Source organism: Plutella xylostella, chromosome 2 (assembly GCF_932276165.1).
Source record: "Plutella xylostella chromosome 2, ilPluXylo3.1, whole genome shotgun sequence".
Lineage (NCBI taxonomy): Eukaryota > Metazoa > Arthropoda > Insecta > Lepidoptera > Plutellidae > Plutella > Plutella xylostella.
Window position 1 is genome coordinate 3300954 of NC_063982.1, and position 19338 is coordinate 3320291.

The window sequence follows — 19338 nt, forward strand, 5'->3', positions numbered from 1 at the left end:
TATGTGACTGCTTTTTTAGACCATAATCTTAGTTTTAGGCTAACTCAAAAATATGTATATGTAAATGTTAATATGTTACAACTATCCCAATATCCAAAGGTTGTCTGGTAGAGATTGCTTTAGGCAATAAGGCTTCCTTTTTGTATATTTTCATTTATAAATTGTAATTGTCTATGTTGAGCTTGAGAATAATAAGAACATCTTTTATGTATTTTTATTTAGTTTCTATTTATGCCGCAATTCAACTTCTTTAGTTTATTTATTTACCTAATTATCAGTCGTGTTCATTGTAGCATTGTATGAACTGTAATTGTTATATGTATGTCGCAGGCATCTGGTTTAATCTCCTGTTTGATTGAACCACTAGCCCGTTCATTGGATGGCGCTATTCAGTTGTATGACTAAAGGACAACTCGTCAAGTCGTTGATTGTAACGTTCGACGTCTTGACTGAACGTCATCCAGCGGAGTCGTTGAATGGGATATAGTATAGCAACTTTGTAATGTCTGGTTAGGGTGAACATGACCAGACAAGAGTCAACAATAAGACTATGTTACAAAGCTCTTATCTCACAAATTAACTAAACAATAATAATAAACGTACCTTCATATTGTTGTTTATAATTATCCAGTTACGCCACAATTTTTTCTTTGAAACTATCCGTCCGCGGCGTTATAATAGGTAAATCCATGTTGTCACACTATTTTAACACAATTAACGCACTTTAAAGCTAATTTATTTGCAAAAAACTAACAATATAGGTTCTTTTTGTGTCAGCTGTTAGCTGTTAGACGCCATATTTGTTTTGTTCACCACCTGACTGATTTTAAATCAGCTAACTAGTTGAACGTTTTGTGACGCTTGTGCAATCAACATTCGGCCTAGTCATACAACTAAGCAGCGTCATCCAATGAACGGGCTAGCGGTTCAATCAAACAGGAGATTAAACCAGATGCCTGCGACATGTACATATAATTCTTATTGTGTCTAGGGGGTCACTATCAATTGGATGATAGACATAAGGAGTAAATAGCACGTTAGGCATATATAATATATATATATTATGTTAGTAAGTATATTTTTTTACCACAAAAAAGGTTAAACCATGTTTGAGGGCGCTTTTACAAGAGCGGTTTCATAGTGTATTTTTTTGGCTTTTACGCATTTTTTTTTAAATTTGATAAAAAAAACAAAGTATGTTTTTTTCGGAGTTCCGTAGTGTCTTAATAAAATTTTGTCGTTACTCGAAATTCTGTATTTGAGGCATCAAATGTATTTATTTATTTACTTATTTGCTGTCTGTACCCAGGTTTCATTGTCAGTGTCTTCAGTTATTAAGCATAATTATTAAACAATAATGATTCCACTGCGATATCGCTGTAAAAATGTGTTTGTGATTTTAAATTGCATTAATTAGAGGATGTAGGGAGGTTACACTTCACCTCTATTGTAAGTATTTATATCTCTTTCAGTCCATCCAACCAAAGGTTGTCTGGAAGAGTTGGCTATAAGCGATAAGACCGCCTTTTGTACCCTAGTTAAGTGTCTATGTAAAATTATTAATTATTTCTTGGTGTACAAATAAAGAGTACTCTATCTATCTATCTATTTAATTTTACTGGTCGCGGGTTCGATTCCCAGCACAAGATATGCGCTACAGTTTTGAGTTATATTTTGCAAAAATATTATATAAGTAATAAGTTATAATATGAATTGAATTAAGTATAATAATAATTAGAAATCAGATTGTATTTATAAAAAAAAAAAAAACACGGACTCACGCCTTGTACTAATGTACTCCCTTGCGGGGTAGGCAGAGGTGCATTGCTGCACCCACTTTTCGCCAGAGTGTTATGTTAGTCCCAATGTAATAGGGGGCGGGCCTATTGCCATTTTACGGGCACATCCAAGACCCGAGAACAAATATCTGTGTTTAAACAAATATCTGCCCTAGCCGGGAATCGAACCCGGGACCATCGGCTCAGTAGTCAGGGTCACTAACCACTACGCCATTCGGTCGTCGCGTTGTGTAAAAAAATTAGTACAAATATATCTTACCATCTTTATAGTCGGACATGTTCAACCCTTCGGTTGGTGACACTGTGGTAGCGTTGAGGGTAGGCGGTGCTGGTGATGTTACTGAAAAAAAATACACATCACAATTACATTATTACATCATGTATAACACAATGATATTGGACCTGTGGCAATAATGTTACGATTTTACTTAGTTATAAAAAAAAGAAAATTGTATGTTTTGTTAATTTAAAAAATGATAAATATATTAACTATACTATCTCTGTATAATTTAATACCTATTAAAATGTATTGACTTTGAATATACCTATTTAATTTTAACAAGTACTTTAATAAAAATACTTTCATTAATACTTCTAAAATTCCCATACAAAAGAATTCAACGCAGGAGCGCACTTTCAAATTGTCCTTTCTTATCTTATTCTATCTACATAGCTAGTTGTATCCATGTTTCCGGAGATTTTTGTGAATTTTAAATCATTATTAGGTACTACTCTACAGCTGAAGCTGAGTTGGGTACCTATTGTTAATTTCGCATATGTTATACTTTGTAATCTATAGCATGAGTCCGATGAGATTTGATTGAACTGGTGAATAAAGTTAGTTTTCCGTTGAAAACCAACAAATGACTTAAAATGTATGAATTTGACAGCTGTCATAGGGCTCATGCTGTGTTTTACAAAGTACAGGTACTTACCATTACTCCCCTCGCTTGCAGCCTCCATGGTGGCATTCACCTTGCCCGCCTCCGTGGTGACCTCGCTGACGTTTCCCGCCGAAACCTCCGTCACATTATCTGTCAAACTGACAGCTGTCACCGGCGCTACAGTCGTCGGGTTGATAGTGACGTTTATCGTAAATTCTTGCATGGTCACCGTTTCTGTCATTTGCGACTCTGTGACCGTTTCAGCTTGGTCTGTGGTGCCTTGAGAGGTTATGAATGTTGTTTTGTCTGTGTTTTCTTCGGTTGGCGGTACTGTATCGTTTGTAAGGAAGTCTTCCGTCGAAGAGTTCGTTTCGTTTGATTCTTCTGTCGATCCCGTTATTTCGTTGGTTATCGACTCAGTTGTTGATGTAGATGATGATGAAGAAAGTGTTGTCGGTGATGATGAAGATAGTATGACAGTGGTGGGTTCTGGAGATGGCACAATTGTTTCTTCAGGTAATGTTTCTTCGGTGGTAGAAGTTGACGTTTGTTCGACGACAGGTTCTGATGATGATGATGAAGGCATAGGTGATGAAGATGGGGTGGTAGGCGGTGGTTCAGTGGTGGTGGTGGATGAAGGCTCACGTCTCGGTGGGATGGTGGATATGAGGATCCAGCCTTCAGGGGGTGTGATTGGAGACCATATTTCTGAAAAAAAATATTTTGTTATATTTATATAGGTATATAAAATTGATGTCAACTACATTATTACTACTGGTCGCTTATACCTTAAAAGAAGAAAAGTTATTTAGTAATGTGACACCAAAATATAGACTTTAATTGTGAAGATTCATACTAAGTTGGCACCTCCAACGCACAAAAGTTCAAGAAACGAAGTTTTCTAGGTGACCTGCTATATACTCTTATTAAAATTTAATCTATGTTCACTATGGACCGAAGGCCATATAACGACGTGGACGGGTATGCTTGAAGCCTATCAACACACAAAATGAGGAAAAATGTATCCGTCCAAATTCAAAATTACCAAAGAATCTGATTATCGATATCAAAATGAGTTTACCAAAGCATTATACTATTATTATTATTATTGCTGTGCCTACATGAGTCACCACCGTAGGATGTGACGTACCCACAACTTTCCGTCTTTACTTCGACCCCAATCTCCTTATTTGTACGAATACCAACAAACTGGACCACACGATTCACGTTTTGCCATGAATTTAAAACAAAAAATAAACGTGGGAAGATCTGACCTCAAATTGAATTTTGTTCTCTTGGAGAAATGCCAAAGACAATATACTTTATTTCATTTTTATTTACAGCTGGCCAGTTGTCAGTTTGCTATCTATTGTTTTTCACTGATTCTATCTCGATTCTATGTATCTTGTTTATAAGTTAGAAAAGAAAATTTGTTCTTACCAAGAAGGTTGTAAGAGTGAAAATCAAACCAGCCATGTTATGTTTAGTATGTCTTCGGTTGTCAAGAGGACGTCAGCCTCTTTACTGCGCCCTTGCCCTTGACTTTGCATTTTGCGAATATTACGAACCTCTTTGCACTAACTTCACTTCTTAAATATCAGTTGGTCTGCATAATCAACATGATGACAAACAGTTGAAGGAAAAATAATTAAAAAAAAACTAAATCATAAAAAAATTACAATAGTTTTGATAAATGTGAGATTTGCATATTCATACAATAACTTTTTTCGGGAGTACGAGCTCATCACTGCGGAAAATGTTATAAGCAGTATCATCCTTCGTTCCGTTTGATCCATTTTTCAGGGACACCCTGTACAACCTTCGTACAATTACACTAATGAGATACAAGTCACGTAACCGGGTCAGACTCGGGTCAAAAGCATTGTCGTGTCTGAGTGAAAATACTTTCTTTTTTACTGAATCTGAGACTAATGAGTAATGAGACTGCTGTAAGGCCAGTCCTGTGGATTGCCTTGTAGATGGAGTCCGAGAAAGTTAACTTTTAGTCCATCCATCCAATGGTTGTCTGGAAGGGTACAAAAGGCGATATATCGCTATAAGCGATAACATCGCCTTTTGTACCCTAGTTAAGTTGTTGTGTAAAATTTAGAATAATTTCTTGGTGTACAAATAAAGAGAAATACTCTATCGATCTATCTATCTTTGCAATAGAAAAAATTAAGTGCTTTTTTAAGGTTTGCCTTAATTTTTATCATTCTGTTACCACCAGTTGTGGCAACTTTTAACTCTTTTATCCGTTGCAAATTTAGGGTTATATTCTACATTCTTGTATCATTAAGGCATGCTCCCGAAGAATGAAACCATATACAGTCCAACTATAAAGTCCTGACATTAAGAGTGCGATTTTGCAAAGTCTTTTTATCATTATCAGTTATTTACATATACTTATTTTTAAAATAAAATACCATTTGGTATTGGGTTTTTAACGGATTTGTCCTTTAATAAATGTAATACATTGATTAAATACGATCTTTAACAATTAGTTAGAATCCACTTCCGTTTTCAGGACTTAATAGTTTTAATGTACCTACTGGTTCACATAATAATATTTTCATCAAGAAACAGAAATAAATAATTTATTAACAAATTACTTGCATGTAACGTAACTATTAATTGCTTTTAAAAGGAGAGTGAAATTTGAATAACAATTAAAAATGTAGGTTTATAATTGTAACAGGAAATAAACAATTAGAATTGTGGCTATTAGAAGATCGGGTCGATTAAATAACAATAGTTAGAAAGTTGTTTAAAGATATCGAGTAAAAGTACGATCAATCAAATTTTCGACTATTGTATTGTATTTTTATAAGAATACAGCTTTCTATTCTTAAACACCCAACTAACATTTAAATAATAACAGAATTGATGGCTGAGCATCATTGATAAACACATTGTTCTTCGTAAATTACTACCTTCGGAAATAACTTAAACAAGGTTTAAAAACCCCAGCCTTCAAGGCAAAAATCCGCACATATTTTGAACGGCCAAGCAGATTTTGATAAAATATGGCTATGAACAATTGAATACTCGGGGTAAGAAAGGGTATGATGCAAAAAAACTAAACGAAAATCGATTCAGCCGTTTGGAACCTGTGCTACCACAGACAGATACACAAAGAAACAGATATAGGTTATACTTATCTTATAACACACCTCGTTTTGGGTTGAATATAGTCTTCGTAACAAGTCATAGGTACTTCACTTGAGGAGGTTGCACCCTAATACCCCAATACAGTTGTCGAAATATATTATGGCGCAAGAAAAAAGAATTTTTGAAGCACCAAAAGTTTCTTATTGTTTAGATTTTTATGATTTAGATTTGATACCAGCTGTCATCCCATACATTTTGGAACTGTCCAAACGGGCCTCTTACATTTCGACGACTGTAATGAGACGTATGACGACCGAATGGCGTAGTGGTTAGTGACCTGACTACTGAGCCGATGGTCCCGGGTTCGATTCCCGGCTGGGGCAGATATTTGTTTCAACACAGATATTTGTTCTCGGGTGTTGGATGGGCCGGAAAATGGCAATAGGCCCGCCCCCTATTACATTGGGACTAACATAACACTCTGGCGAAAAGTGGGTGCAGCAATGCACCTCTGCCTACCCCGCAAGGGAGTACATTAGTACAAGGCGTGAGTGCGTGTTTTTTTTTGTTTTTGTTGTAATGAGAGTTGTGTCACTGATAAAATTCTACTCTGTATTTTGAGAGAGTAATGCCCTAATGTTGAAAGAGCAATGATCTTTTTCCAAGTCTTGATGACAAATTGCCTGTGGGCGTAGGTACGTGCTGCCGATAACCGATGATGCTTGACCAATAAGTATGAATCACTCTGTCAGGTAGGTACAGTAAGTGCCAATTTCTCCATTGTCGGTTATCTAACCGACGGGACCGTTTATCAATTATACGTCATCTCCATATAAAATTCTTGACAGATGTGTCAAAAGTCAACCATTAATACCTGGTTATGCTCTAACCGACTATGGAGAAATTGGCACTAAAACTATAAATTCCTGAAAACGGAAGTGGATCCTAACTAGTTCTTAAAAAGCGTATTTAATCGAACTATATTTATATATTTATTAAATCACAAATCCGTTAAAACGCCATTACCTATCGGTATTTTATTTTTAAAATATTTAAAATTAGTTAATCTTTATTGTAAGGACTTTATTCGACTATATCTTCAATACTCTCTTCCATAATAATAACTAGGCTATACAGATGGCGCGAAAAAGGTATTGTAAGCCGATAGAGAATGATTTGAGTATATACGCAAAGGTGAATACAGTATGTCTGTACGTACCTACTCATACACTCACGGGCAATGAAAAGGTTCCACTGAGAAAAACACCAAATTACTCCTATACGGAAAAAGCTAGCTTTATAAAGCCTTCTGCATCATTGAAGTACATTTAACGGAACATCAGTATATTAAAAACTAAAACAATCATGTTTTGTTCAAATTTTAAATGAAATGTTTGAAAAAATTGGGGTCGTTTGGTGTCGGCTTTTTGTGAGTTTTTATCTAAGTCTATGAGATAACCTACTGGTGTAATTAGTAACATACTCAAGCGATGGTGTCACATTACTAATATCTCTAAACGTTAGCCCATAATGGGTAATGACAATGACGACGATTCATGACAATCGTTGCAATTGACTTATATTGATCATGGTAGGTAGTAAAAACTAACACTTAGGGCTTGTTTAAACTTTAGTGTTCGGTATACTTCCCATTCACGATGGCATCACCCCGGTACACCATCTATAGCAGTTTCTATTCCCCTATCTACTGATGACTAATTAAGTAGTTACGTATTATACCTAAAAAAATAAATGAAAAATATATGGGGAGACATTGGTAGCTATTCTGAAGACAGAAATTCTAATTTTAAAGATCTCGTACTATAAATTTAGCTAACAAAAAAATTAATTAACTTTTTGACAGCTCTAAGATTAGAATTTTCCCTTCAGAATCACCATCATCAACTAGTTAAAATTAAAGTGATTAAAAACAAACTCACCATCAGATTCAGTCGCATTGGCCTCGGGAGAAGCTTGCGGCGCTTTCGTCACTGTATCCACCATGTTAGACCACGTGACCAGGCCAGGCGGGAACTCAGTGGATGAAGAGCTAACCACCTCCGGCTTCACTGCTGGAGCATCTGCCTCTGTACTCGGCTTTAGAGTCTCTTTTACTGTGACTGCCTCAGTGGAAGTAGAAGCTACAGTTGTAAGTTTGACCTCTTCAAGCGTTGTCATTGGTTGTTCTTGTATAGTAGTCGGCATTGGCTCAATTTTCTCCGTCAAAGGAGCTTCGGAAGCCAAGGTTTCCGCTGAAGATGGTTCCGTTGCTGCCTTCTCAGATGTAGTTGTTGGTTCTGGCGTTGTAGTTGTACTTGTAGTTGTAGTAGACGGCGTTGTGGTTGAAGTAACTGTTGTAGTTTCTTCCGTTGTTGATGTTGAAGTGTTTATGTAAGTTATTGTTGTCGTTGCGGATGGCCTGGTGAATATTGGTCTGGAGCTCGTCAATTGGGGTAAGATTGTGATATTCAACCGTGGAGGGCTTGGCAAGGGCTTTTTGGTGCTCGTAGGACGCTTGGGAGGCGGCCTGTAAGGAGGTTTCCGTGTTGTGTTGAAGACACTTGGTGGTTTTGGCCTAACGGTAGCATTCCCAGGTCTGGTGGTCGAAAATTGTGGTCGTGTTGTGTTTGATGGTCTGTACGGTGGTCTAGGTTTGTACGTAGGCCTGGCTGGTTTCTTTGTAGTCGTAGGTTTAGCTGTAGAGGTTGATACTGATTCGGTTTCTGAAGAGACAGCACTTGTTGTTGTTATTTTAGGTGCTTCGGTGGAGATTTCCTCAGGTTCTTTACTGACTGGTTTGTCTGTTATCAAGTTATTTGATTCTCCGGACACTGTTTGGAATGTGCTCAATTTTATGGGAATTTCTGTACTGATACTGGAAGGTAATTTCGATGTTGCCTTTACAGCTTCGTCATCCGGCAAATCGTTTACTACAGCCGTAGTTTTCATTTCATCACTGGCAATCTTATTATCCAAAGTCGTCAGCGTATCTGTTTTCGATTCCATTTCAACTGTCGTTTCCGTTTTGAACGACGCCGTTTCAACTTTCTCAGTCGTAGTTCTAACAACATCTTCAACTGTAGTCTTCCTGATCGGGAATACCTCAGGTATCTTATTGACATTGACTTTATCTTCAGTATGAGGATGCACGAAGTTGGAGCTATCTATCGTGTTGTCCTCGATGTTGTTTCCGATGATCTGCGGCAGGATGGTCTTGTCCTGGATCTGGCAGCACGAGCCGAAGTAGAAGCGGTCGATGCAGGTGCCTAGGTGGGAGCCGTTGGCCTTCAGGCAGTCGATGGCGAACATACAGACTCCCTCGGCACCCGTCCGCCTGGATATGCATGGCAAGTGTCTTATATTCCTAGCTAACGTCACGGGACCTGGAAAGAAAGAAAATAGCAGGTGAGTTTTGTAATTTGTAATACACATTATAGTAAGACTTGAGAATTATAAAGTAATACAAAATATTTGTGGTGTTTTGTGGACTACTTGACCACACTCCACTGACAGATCGACGCAGCTGGGGCCGTATCGCGAAGTCAAAACGAAGTAACATTTACAAAGTACCTACCCAATTAGTATCAAATTCAATACAGTTTGAGTCCGAAAATTAATGTCCAAATAAGTTCGGACAATACTTACTACCTTTGCAACAGAAAAAAGAGCCAACACCTAATAAGTTAATTACTACACTGAAGATCTTTCTTCTTTATTAATTTGAAGCTACCAGAAAAATTATGTCCCATCTTTCGCTCTTTGCAAAGCTAGCGTTGTTGGACTCTACGTAGCCTAACTGTTAAGTAAATTAGCCTACATCCTACATCTCAGGTATTCCACGTAATTCCTAGACTAGGCAGTAGAAAAACAGTTACTTTGGCCTCACGCACATAATTTGCCTAATTCTTCGCCGAGCGTCGAACTTTACTTTCGCTTTCAAACTCAAACGGGGTTACATAAACTGTGTTACAACGCCATCTGTTGAGGAGTTATGGGAAATATTATTGAATCACAGTTATGTGTGCGTTATAAATTTGAAATTTAAATTTAATGGGATTTATATTCTATTTCTGTGTGAACATTAATTAATGTCCTCCTAGCCGAATTTCGGCCACGGCGGCCAATCTCAATTGAGATCAGCCATCTACGCAGGAGTAGATTATAGTGCCCAAGTGTGTGCGCAGTACACAGGAGCACTCTCTGTTCCATCACTCTCATAACCCAATGGGACGGATTGACCGACACGACTGGAGAGAGCTAGGCGCAGGACCGACTGCTTTACATGCCCATCCGACAGCATGGATCGTTTCTCTGTTTCGGACATCAGGTGATCAGCCTTCTATGTCCTAACCAAACTTAGAACCACAATTTAGAAACACAAATTGATGGTCCCACCCGGGAATCGAACCCGGGACCTCTGGGTCATGAAGCGAAGCTTCTACCACTAGACCACAGAGGCAGTTGGTGTGAACATTATAAAATCTAAAAAAGTTTTTTTTTAATAAAATACACGTCATACTAAAATTTTGAGCCATAAAATCACAAAATGTACAAAATTGATGAAGCGGTTAAATGCGTGTATTTCCGGTACAGTCGTCAACATTATGGTGTACCGTTGCTTAGAACCAGTTTGTGTTTGTTCTGCGCGTCTGGTACTGACCTACATTACTCAGTACATGCTTGAGGATGGATAGGAAGATTAGACCCTATTCTATTTTTAAATTATTTTTAAACAAGAACCAAATAAACGTGAACAACATTGTTTAGTTGAGTTGGCGTGATTAATTAGTTTGGCTACTCCACGCTAGATGGCAGCGTTATAGTATTTTATGTCCATGGGCGCCTTGGGGGTACGTACTACTCGGTAATCGAACAAACGAGCCGTTAATCTTTGGTTATACAATCACACCCTTATTCATAGAAAAGTTATAGGACGCTTTAGCTATTGAACTGTTTTGTACCTCTCTGTCAAAGAACAAAAATAGTCATATAACTTTTCCATGAATGAAAGGGATTAGTGTTGGTGGAACTTTTAGAAAATCTGCACACCTACCCCCTTATTCATAGAAAAGCTATAAGTAGAACGTTTTAGCTTTCTTTTGTTTTCTATGAATAGGGGGCTAGACTCAATGTGTAACCTAATACATTCTACTCATTCAAAAATAGCGATACGGCTCGCGACCTATCACTTGAGTACAAATGAACAGCGAAATGAGGGTGGCTCGCTTGCGAGTCACCTTTGACTACCCCTTCGGGATTGCTCATCTAGTAATAACATACATCATCATCCTATGCTGGACATAGGCCTCCCCCAAGGAGCGCCACAACACTCGGTCCTCGGCCTTCCTCATGCAGCCACTACCAGCTACCCGCCTAAGGTCATCGGTCCAGCGGGCAGGAGGGCGTCTCACACTGCGTTTGCCTGTTCGTGGTCTCCACTCGAGAACTAGTCTACCCCAACGGTTATCGGTTCTTCGGCAGATATGACCGAACCCGCTGCCACGATTACAGCATACCTATAAGTAAAACTTCTTACACTAGCTAGCTACATTATGAAAATGATTCCACATAAAAAATAACACCTACAAAAAGTGTTGAGTAAGTATATCTATAAGTAATTAAAAAATAATTACCTTAACGTACTTAACACATACCAAGCCCCGTGTAGTTTTTAATCTGTAAATCTTTCCGGGTTTCGAATAAATAGAAGTATTTTAATATACCTTAAGTAGTTAGTTACCTACATCTTCTAAGATAAACAAGTAAATCATAGAATTTACAGTTAGACGATTTTTATCGCAACATTATGGCACGCTTTCAGTGAAGTAAGGTAAATTACGGACACCGTACCCCGTACCACACGTTAGCAATCTACAAAATGGTTAAGCAGCTTTGATTATCTGTGTACAGTGACATAATTTGTATGAATCCTAACTATCCTAACTTTAATATTATAAATGCGAAAGTAACTGTGTCTGTCTGTTACTCTTTCACGCCAAAAATAGAGAACGGATATGAATGAAATTTGGTATTCATATGGTCTAGACCCTGAAAAAGAACATAGGCTACTTTTTATCCCGGAATTCCCACGGGAAAACTTTTTAAGGCGAAGCAAATCTCGCGGGAACAGCTAGTATTTTATCCTAACTAATATTATAAATGCGAAAGTAACTGTGTCTGTCTGTCTGTTACTCTTTCAGGCCAAAACTACTGAACGGATTTGAATGAAATTTGGTATACATATGGTCTAGACCCTGAGAAAGAGCATAGGGATTTTTTTATGGCGAAGCGAAGCTCGTGGGGACAGCTAGTCTGATATACTCGTATAAGCTAGGTGCTAACAGGGAATCCGCGGCAGCCTTCGTTAAAGTGCCTCTCCCGTATTCACTACAAACACATGTCATATACGCTAGCAAGACGGGTTGCGCACTGAATATTGTTTTTATGTGGGGACATCTCACACACGGCTATGCGACCCCAAGCTAGGCAGAACCTGTGTTATGGGTTTCGGACAGCTGATCATCATCATCATCAGCCAATAGTCATCCACTGCTGGACATAGGCCTCTCCCAAGGAGCGCCACAACACTCGGTCCTCGGCCTTCCTCATCCAACCACTACCCGCCACCCGCCTAAGGTCGTCAGTCCAGCGGGCAGGAGGGCGTCCCACGCTGCGTTTGCCTGTTCGTGGTCTCCACTCGAGAACTCGTCTACCCCAACGGTTATCGGTTCTTCGGCAGATATGACCAGCCCACTGCCACTTCAGCTTGCATATTTTGACAGCTATGTCGGTAACCTTAGTCCTCTGACGGATAACCTCATTTCTGATACGATCCATCAGAGAAACCCCAAGCATAGCTCTCTCCATAGCACGCTGAGCGACTTTAAATCGGTGGACCAGTCCTACCGTCAGTGTCCACGTCTCTGCACCATACGTCATCACTGGCAGGACGCACTGGTTGAAGACTTTTGTCTTCAGGCTCTGAGGAATGGCCGAGGAGAATATGTGACGAAGTTTCCCGAATGCAGCCCAACCCAGTTGGATGCGCCTTGCAGCCTCCTTGTCGAAGTTGCTTCTGCCTAGCCGAATAGTCTGCCCGAGGTAGACATATTCATGCACAACTTCGAGTGTTGCCTCACCAACGGCGACCGGCTCCGGTTTGATGTGAGCATTGTACATGACTTTCGTCTTGTCCAAGTTCATTCCGAGGCCTACACGTCGGGAAGCAGCATTTAGGCCACTTAGCATCCAGCTGAGTTCCTGCAGAGATTCTGCCATAATAACGATGTCGTCCGCGAAGCGGAGGTGTGACATGTACTCGCCATTTATACATATGCCATGTCTTTTCCAGTCCAACGTCTTAAAGACAGCTGATATACCTACACAAATATATAGATAGATAGTTAGATACATACTAAATATAAATATCAACACCCAAGACCCGAGTACAAATATCTGTCTTTGAACAAATGTCTGCCCAGCCGGGAATCGAACCCGGGACCTTCGGTATAGCAGTCAGCAGGGTCACTAACCACTACACCATTCATTAGTCATTAAATGGTTTTCCTCGACAGTACGGTCAGCCTCATGTAAGTGGACAAATCGTCAATGTGGTGTCGACCGAATGGTGTATTGGTTATTATAGTGACCCTAACTCCTATGCCGAACTTCCCGGGTTCGATTCCCGGTCAGCCTAGGTATCTATGTATGTCTGTAGATATGTCAGCTATCTGATGCCCATATAACAGCCTAGCTTAGAGTCGAAAAGCCGTGTATGAGATGTCCCCATAAATTACTAATTATTATTTATATTACTTATCATTATTGCTACATTAATGTTTGAATGAATACATACTTAGGCGGTTTGTTAGTTTGACATGGTAAAAAGTATATATATATAGAGCTTCCACTATGTTATTGTATTTTTGACGTTTCCTTATGTCTGGTAACTAAAGTTGGTTTTCCTTTGCAGTCATCAAATATGTATGGGATTTCGAATGTCAATAAACCAATAATATAATGGACAGAGTACTCGTATAGCTACTGATGAAGTTAACTGTACCTTAATGGACAACGTAAAGAAATGTCCGCGTCCTTGACAGGTATCGAACCGGCGACCGCGGAAGTGAAAGCCGGGTGATTGACCAACTTACGAGAAAGGAATTTCCTAAATCTTAAAATAAAAACAATTAAATGGGCGCTTTAAAGATTATAAGTACCTTGTGTGGATGTTTATAACCCGGTTTTAGGTAATATGAAAGTAGATATGTATTTATCGATATTTCAGAGTAGGTCTCGCAATAAAAGATGGGTAGGTATTTACAGTGTGTTGTTTTTCGGACTCGACAAACTTGAAGGGTGGATTCTACGAGTAATTTCATTGAGAAAAAACCCCCATATGTGGGGTCAAATCTTAATATTCTAGAAATGGCGGCCATTTTAAAGTTGCTTCGAACTTTTTTTATGTAACTTTTAAGCAGTTGTGGATTTTTTTATTGGATAGAGATGACTTTTTGCGGATAAAAGCATTTTATTTCATGTCCGTAAGGCGTTTAAATCTCGAGATATGATTTTCTTAAAGAAGAAGAAAATCTAATTTAAGTTACTTAGACATCCACATTATGTGGGTTTTTTCTCGATGAAATTACTCGTAGAATCCACCCTTAAAATTTGTCGGGTCCGAAAAACAACACACTGTATATGTGGGTAAATCTATTATACTTGATACTGCGTATTGATCTGGATATCTACAATGGCCCAAAAATATTACGCGCTATACAAATTTGATTGGATTTCACTGCTCTTGGCCCTCTGTGCCAGGAGGGTTAATCTATGCTGACGAAAAACGTACGAACGGGAGCTGTCGTGCAATTGGCACGTTTAATACAACGACAGAGAGTCGTGGCCCGTGCAGCAGCGCACGGAAACTTAATTTTTCATCATATTATACTTAAACCCCCCAGATACGGCCCGAAAAAGCCACGGCTCTTCAAGCTTCACCCTATCTCCCTAATGAACATTAGAAGTGTTAGAACTACATCCCATTGAGATCACGGGGTTTATGTAGAAACAAACCCCGTGCTCAGGGACAAAAATATAGCAATCAACTTAGTGTGAATTTCAAGTAGACTTATAAAATGTTATCACAAATTTCGCACGAGTTAAGCATGTCAGGTTGGCCGAGTGGTCTAAGGCGCCAGATTTAAGCTCTGGTTCCCGAGAGGGAGCGTGGGTTCGAACCCCACACCTGACAAATGTTTTTGCATTTATCTTTTTGTTTTTTTTTTGTTTTTTTAGTACATGTAAGTATAAATTATGTTAGTTTTACGGTTAGATTTAGGCACTAAAAAGTTCATGAAAATTAGATCTATGTTCTCTTGCTCTAACATTATACTGTCAAAGCAAGACAGCAATTAATGTTTGGTGCATGTCACCCTTAAGCAAAGATACGTACCTCGATTATATTCCGGGCTAAGCAAAACCGGTCCAGCCACCACAACACTCAAATTTAACAACACTTGAACTAAAATTAACGCCACAGTCAAATTCAAATACACTCCGCGACAGTTAAACAAAATATTTTCTAAAAAACTTCGCCTATGGAAAATTTCACTTATGTCCTTGTGATTCTGCGCTATGTATTTTTCTTTTTCTCTCTCCTGCTCTATGGTCAGCCGGGGGTGGCTGTGCGGCCACGTGATTGGCGGACCCATGATGGTTTTGTTTTTTGAATTTCAAAATTGGAAGCTACGATCGAGTCGACATCTTTTTGCCGGATTGTGGATGGGGTTTAGCCGGTCCTGGAACAAAAATAAAATGATATTGTAGATGATGAATAACACAGGTACAGTGCTCCAAAATTGATAATGCGCATAGAAATCTTTGACAGATCGGTTGTTTTCGATTATGTGACACATGATATTGACTCCTATTTCTTTCGAACAAGGTGCAAAATGCAAGTGTTTTTTTTAAGGCTCTTACGATTTAATGATTCGGGTGTGAAGATCTGCATGTGCATTATTAATTTTGGACAAGTGTACTCTAGTTACAGACAGTCACACAAGTCGTAAGTGGCTGTTGTACATTGTCAATCTAACAAACCGCTTTTTAAAACATTGATGGTTTGTAAGCTTTAAAAATTTTTTTTTAAATACCAGCAAGTACATTTCATACTAGCGAAAACCAGTGCCTAAGACAGTATGATGAGTATAATCTTTCCATCTATTGAGGCAATGAGGAATCAAGATAAAGGCTAACTTACACCTACCTAAAACATCTAACCGCACCTTTAGACCTACAAAAAAGATGCTACAAAAGGCGTCCACTTAAAATTGACCTTCGAATCTCCTTACAACTCCTCACTCATCCGTTGCCAGAATAGAGGGGTCTTGTTTATTTGGTCTCCTCTTATGTAGGTATACCTAAGTATCGTGGTATGGATATGGGTGTTATATGTTTATGCATATTATGTGTAGGTATAAGATGTATGAATGAGTCATGAATACTTTCACTACAGTCATTTGGGACGGATAAGGAAAAACCAATGTGCCAAACTTTATCTTTTGAGATAAAAAGTGAGTTGAAAACCTACTTATTGAGGTTTTTAGTAAAAGTTTTCTTGCAAAATTGTTTTTTTAATCTTTAAAATAAGTTTACTTAATAAAAGTTTTATGTCCCGGCTGAAAACCAAAACTGGGTCACCGCAGCGGTATCTTACGATATACAGGGTAAAACGAGTGACTCAAGAAGTCATTCTGAACAACTTTAATTCCAAGACTTAAGAAAACTGTCGAAAAAAACGGATCTTCAGAATGACCCATTGAGTCTCTCACTTTACTTTTTTTAACACCCTGTGTTTAGTTATAGATACAATTTAATTTACATTAAATTTGTTTATAAAAGAATTTCCTCCTTTCTTGTCCATTAAATGTATATAAATAACAGTCTAACTGTACATTATGTATGGTAGTGTTATGTTTACTGTTAAGACTTCCTCGAAACATTAATTAGTAAAAAGGATTAAGGCTGTTATTTTCATAATTTCGCAATTACTTACAAGTTGGAAAGTGTTTTACCGTTAGTGCAGGTACTGTAGGATAAAGGTAATGACAACACTCAGAGCTGCATATATAAGCTTTTAAAGTCATCACATAACACATGATAATACAGTGAAACCTGGATAAATAGGACCTGGATAAGTGGGAAACCTCTATATCTAGGTCTCGTGCTGAATTCTCGACACTTTAGCACTTGATTACATCTGTTAGTGAGACAACGCAAACCTCTTTAAATGGGATTCTTATGATATAATTATTGGAATGGTAATGTTACCTTTATAATTCAGAAAGCTAGTAGTGTATAGACCTCTATAAGTGAGACAATAACTATGTTTTAATGAACTATTGTAAATTATTGAAATCAAACTTTAAATAAATTTACCTCTGTAACTGAGATACATACATTCAACATTACAGCCTCTCTAACTGGGACTACACGTAATATTACTGTTTTTGTAATCGCATCTAGTATGAAAATCTCTGTGAATGAAATGATGATGGGCACCAATATAATATATGGAAGCTGGGACCAGCACCAATAGAAATGAGTGATATAGTATTTTTTGCAGAATATGAATAACGGAAGCGCTAGTCTTGATTTACTGTCCAATTAGAATAATCGTACCTTGAAAGTTTTTATATTTTATTTCTGTAATTTTAATGTTTTTGTTATTTTTTTACATTCATTTTTATTTTTTATAACAAAATGATCATATTTCATATAATATTATATTTGTTTATTATCTCAGTAAATAAAACCAGTTGAAAGTAATTTCTCCAATTTCAATAATACGTGTTTACGTGTATTACGCCCTAACTGTCATCAGGAGAGAGAGTGCAATGCCATAGAAAAATACTTCCTTCCGACGAATATATTTCAAAATGGACAACTTATACGGATTTGTCGTCATAATACTTTTTTGCTCACTTGAAAAGAGTTATCCAACGATGTATGTTTCATCTTTATTGGACGTAGGTCCCAAAACGCCCATTGTCATTTATATTACATATTTAAACTTGGATATCTGAGACACTGTTGCATTTTGCTTCCCGCTAGAGTTGCGTATTATCCTCAGAATGTAGTTCAAACCAGGTGACAACAACTGGTAGTACAGTTATATGTACCTACGGTCAGCTTCAGAAGTAGCTAAATAAAAAAAAACATATTAAAAAAGCTTCGTGAGTCTGCTAAACATGTTTTATTATTTAAAATTTAAAGTAAATAATAATATTTCATTTCTGTAAACCAAAGTGACACGGAAAATCGCGAAAAAATATAGGCTGTTCTTTTTCATACTTTATTTATTTATTCAAAAAGGAACACCTTTATTACGATTTCAGATTCAGCTACCGTACCACGAACGACATATTATAAATTGACAATCCATAAGTAGTCTGTCAAATTTATACAAGTCAGAATTGACAAGTGAGCGACGGTTCGGTGGTGGTCTCCACAGTATAGTGCCACAAACTTATCTGTTCCGGTGAGAGCGAACTAAATTGATCCATATCTCATAACTTACCTATGAATTATATATTGATATAGATTAGATGGATTTATTAAAACCGAAAGGGTGAATTACCACTACAGGCTAACTTAAAATCTTATAGAATAAAGAAATATTAGACATTTACGTGAGCTCTCACCGGAACAGATAAGTTTGTGGCACTGTACCTAGAGTGCGCGCCAGATAAGTCTGCGCGTGACAGCTGTGGGAATTGCTTACCAATCATACATTAAATAGGAGATGAAAAATATAATTATCTAATTAAAGTGGACTACGGCCTTATAATAATTCAAAATTAATAATAGAAATACAGCTAATAATATGAAATTTAAACCGAATTTAGAATTTTGACAGCGCGCAGAGTTATCTGGCTCGCACTCTATGTCGGGTACATTGACCTAGCACCGGTAATATCATTGATAAAATTCCGCCATGTCGGCATACCTGCTACATGATTCAGTAAGCTATCGAAGGCTCATCAATGAAGTGCCACAACTTAGACTTTTTCCTCATTTTTCACTAAAGTAGCGTAGCCTTCATTCAATCTTAATTTCACTTATAAGATCGATTTTTCCAAAGTCATCGTAAAAAAAAGTGGTTGAGAATGACCACCTGTCTCTCCTTCTCGGCTTACCACTTTTTCAACACCCTGTATAAGTATTTTAGACGGTGCATTATAAGATAAATTGAGAGGAGCATAATAAAATAGCCCGAGATAACTAATAAATAGCATCTACAGTTTATAATGAGCGCTCGTAAAGATTGCAGGACATCCTTATAGCCAGACCTAGGAAGTCGTTTAGTGCTCACATATTTTAAGTCTAGTCTAGATACACGACTAAATTATAGCCTTTAGATTTGCTGGGATTCATCTCAAATTTAATCTTAGGAATGACTATAAGTACCTGGGAAGGGCTAAAAAACACACTATACTCAAGTAACTACCTACTTTGTTTGAAGTTATGAGAGTTAGGGTGAC

General features: G+C 37.8%; 1 protein-coding gene and 1 non-coding gene across 2 annotated transcripts in view; one reads left to right on the forward strand and one right to left on the reverse strand.

The window, feature by feature from the left end:
* The window catches only part of LOC105391835 (serine proteinase stubble), a 38845-nt gene that overhangs the window by 12638 nt on the left and 6869 nt on the right, over positions 1–19338 (reverse strand). Inside the window, exons 2-5 of the mRNA XM_038111480.2 lie at positions 15249–15594; positions 7735–9177; positions 2735–3391; positions 2059–2139 (exon numbers count right to left, since the gene is read on the reverse strand). Coding sequence (XP_037967408.2) covers positions 2059–2139; positions 2735–3391; positions 7735–9177; positions 15249–15507 — 2440 coding nt within the window. The 5' untranslated portion in view covers positions 15508–15594. The remainder of the gene's footprint in view (positions 1–2058; positions 2140–2734; positions 3392–7734; positions 9178–15248; positions 15595–19338) is intronic.
* Positions 14964–15047, forward strand: Trnal-uaa. The gene has a single exon. It is a non-coding gene; the product is annotated as a tRNA-Leu (tRNA).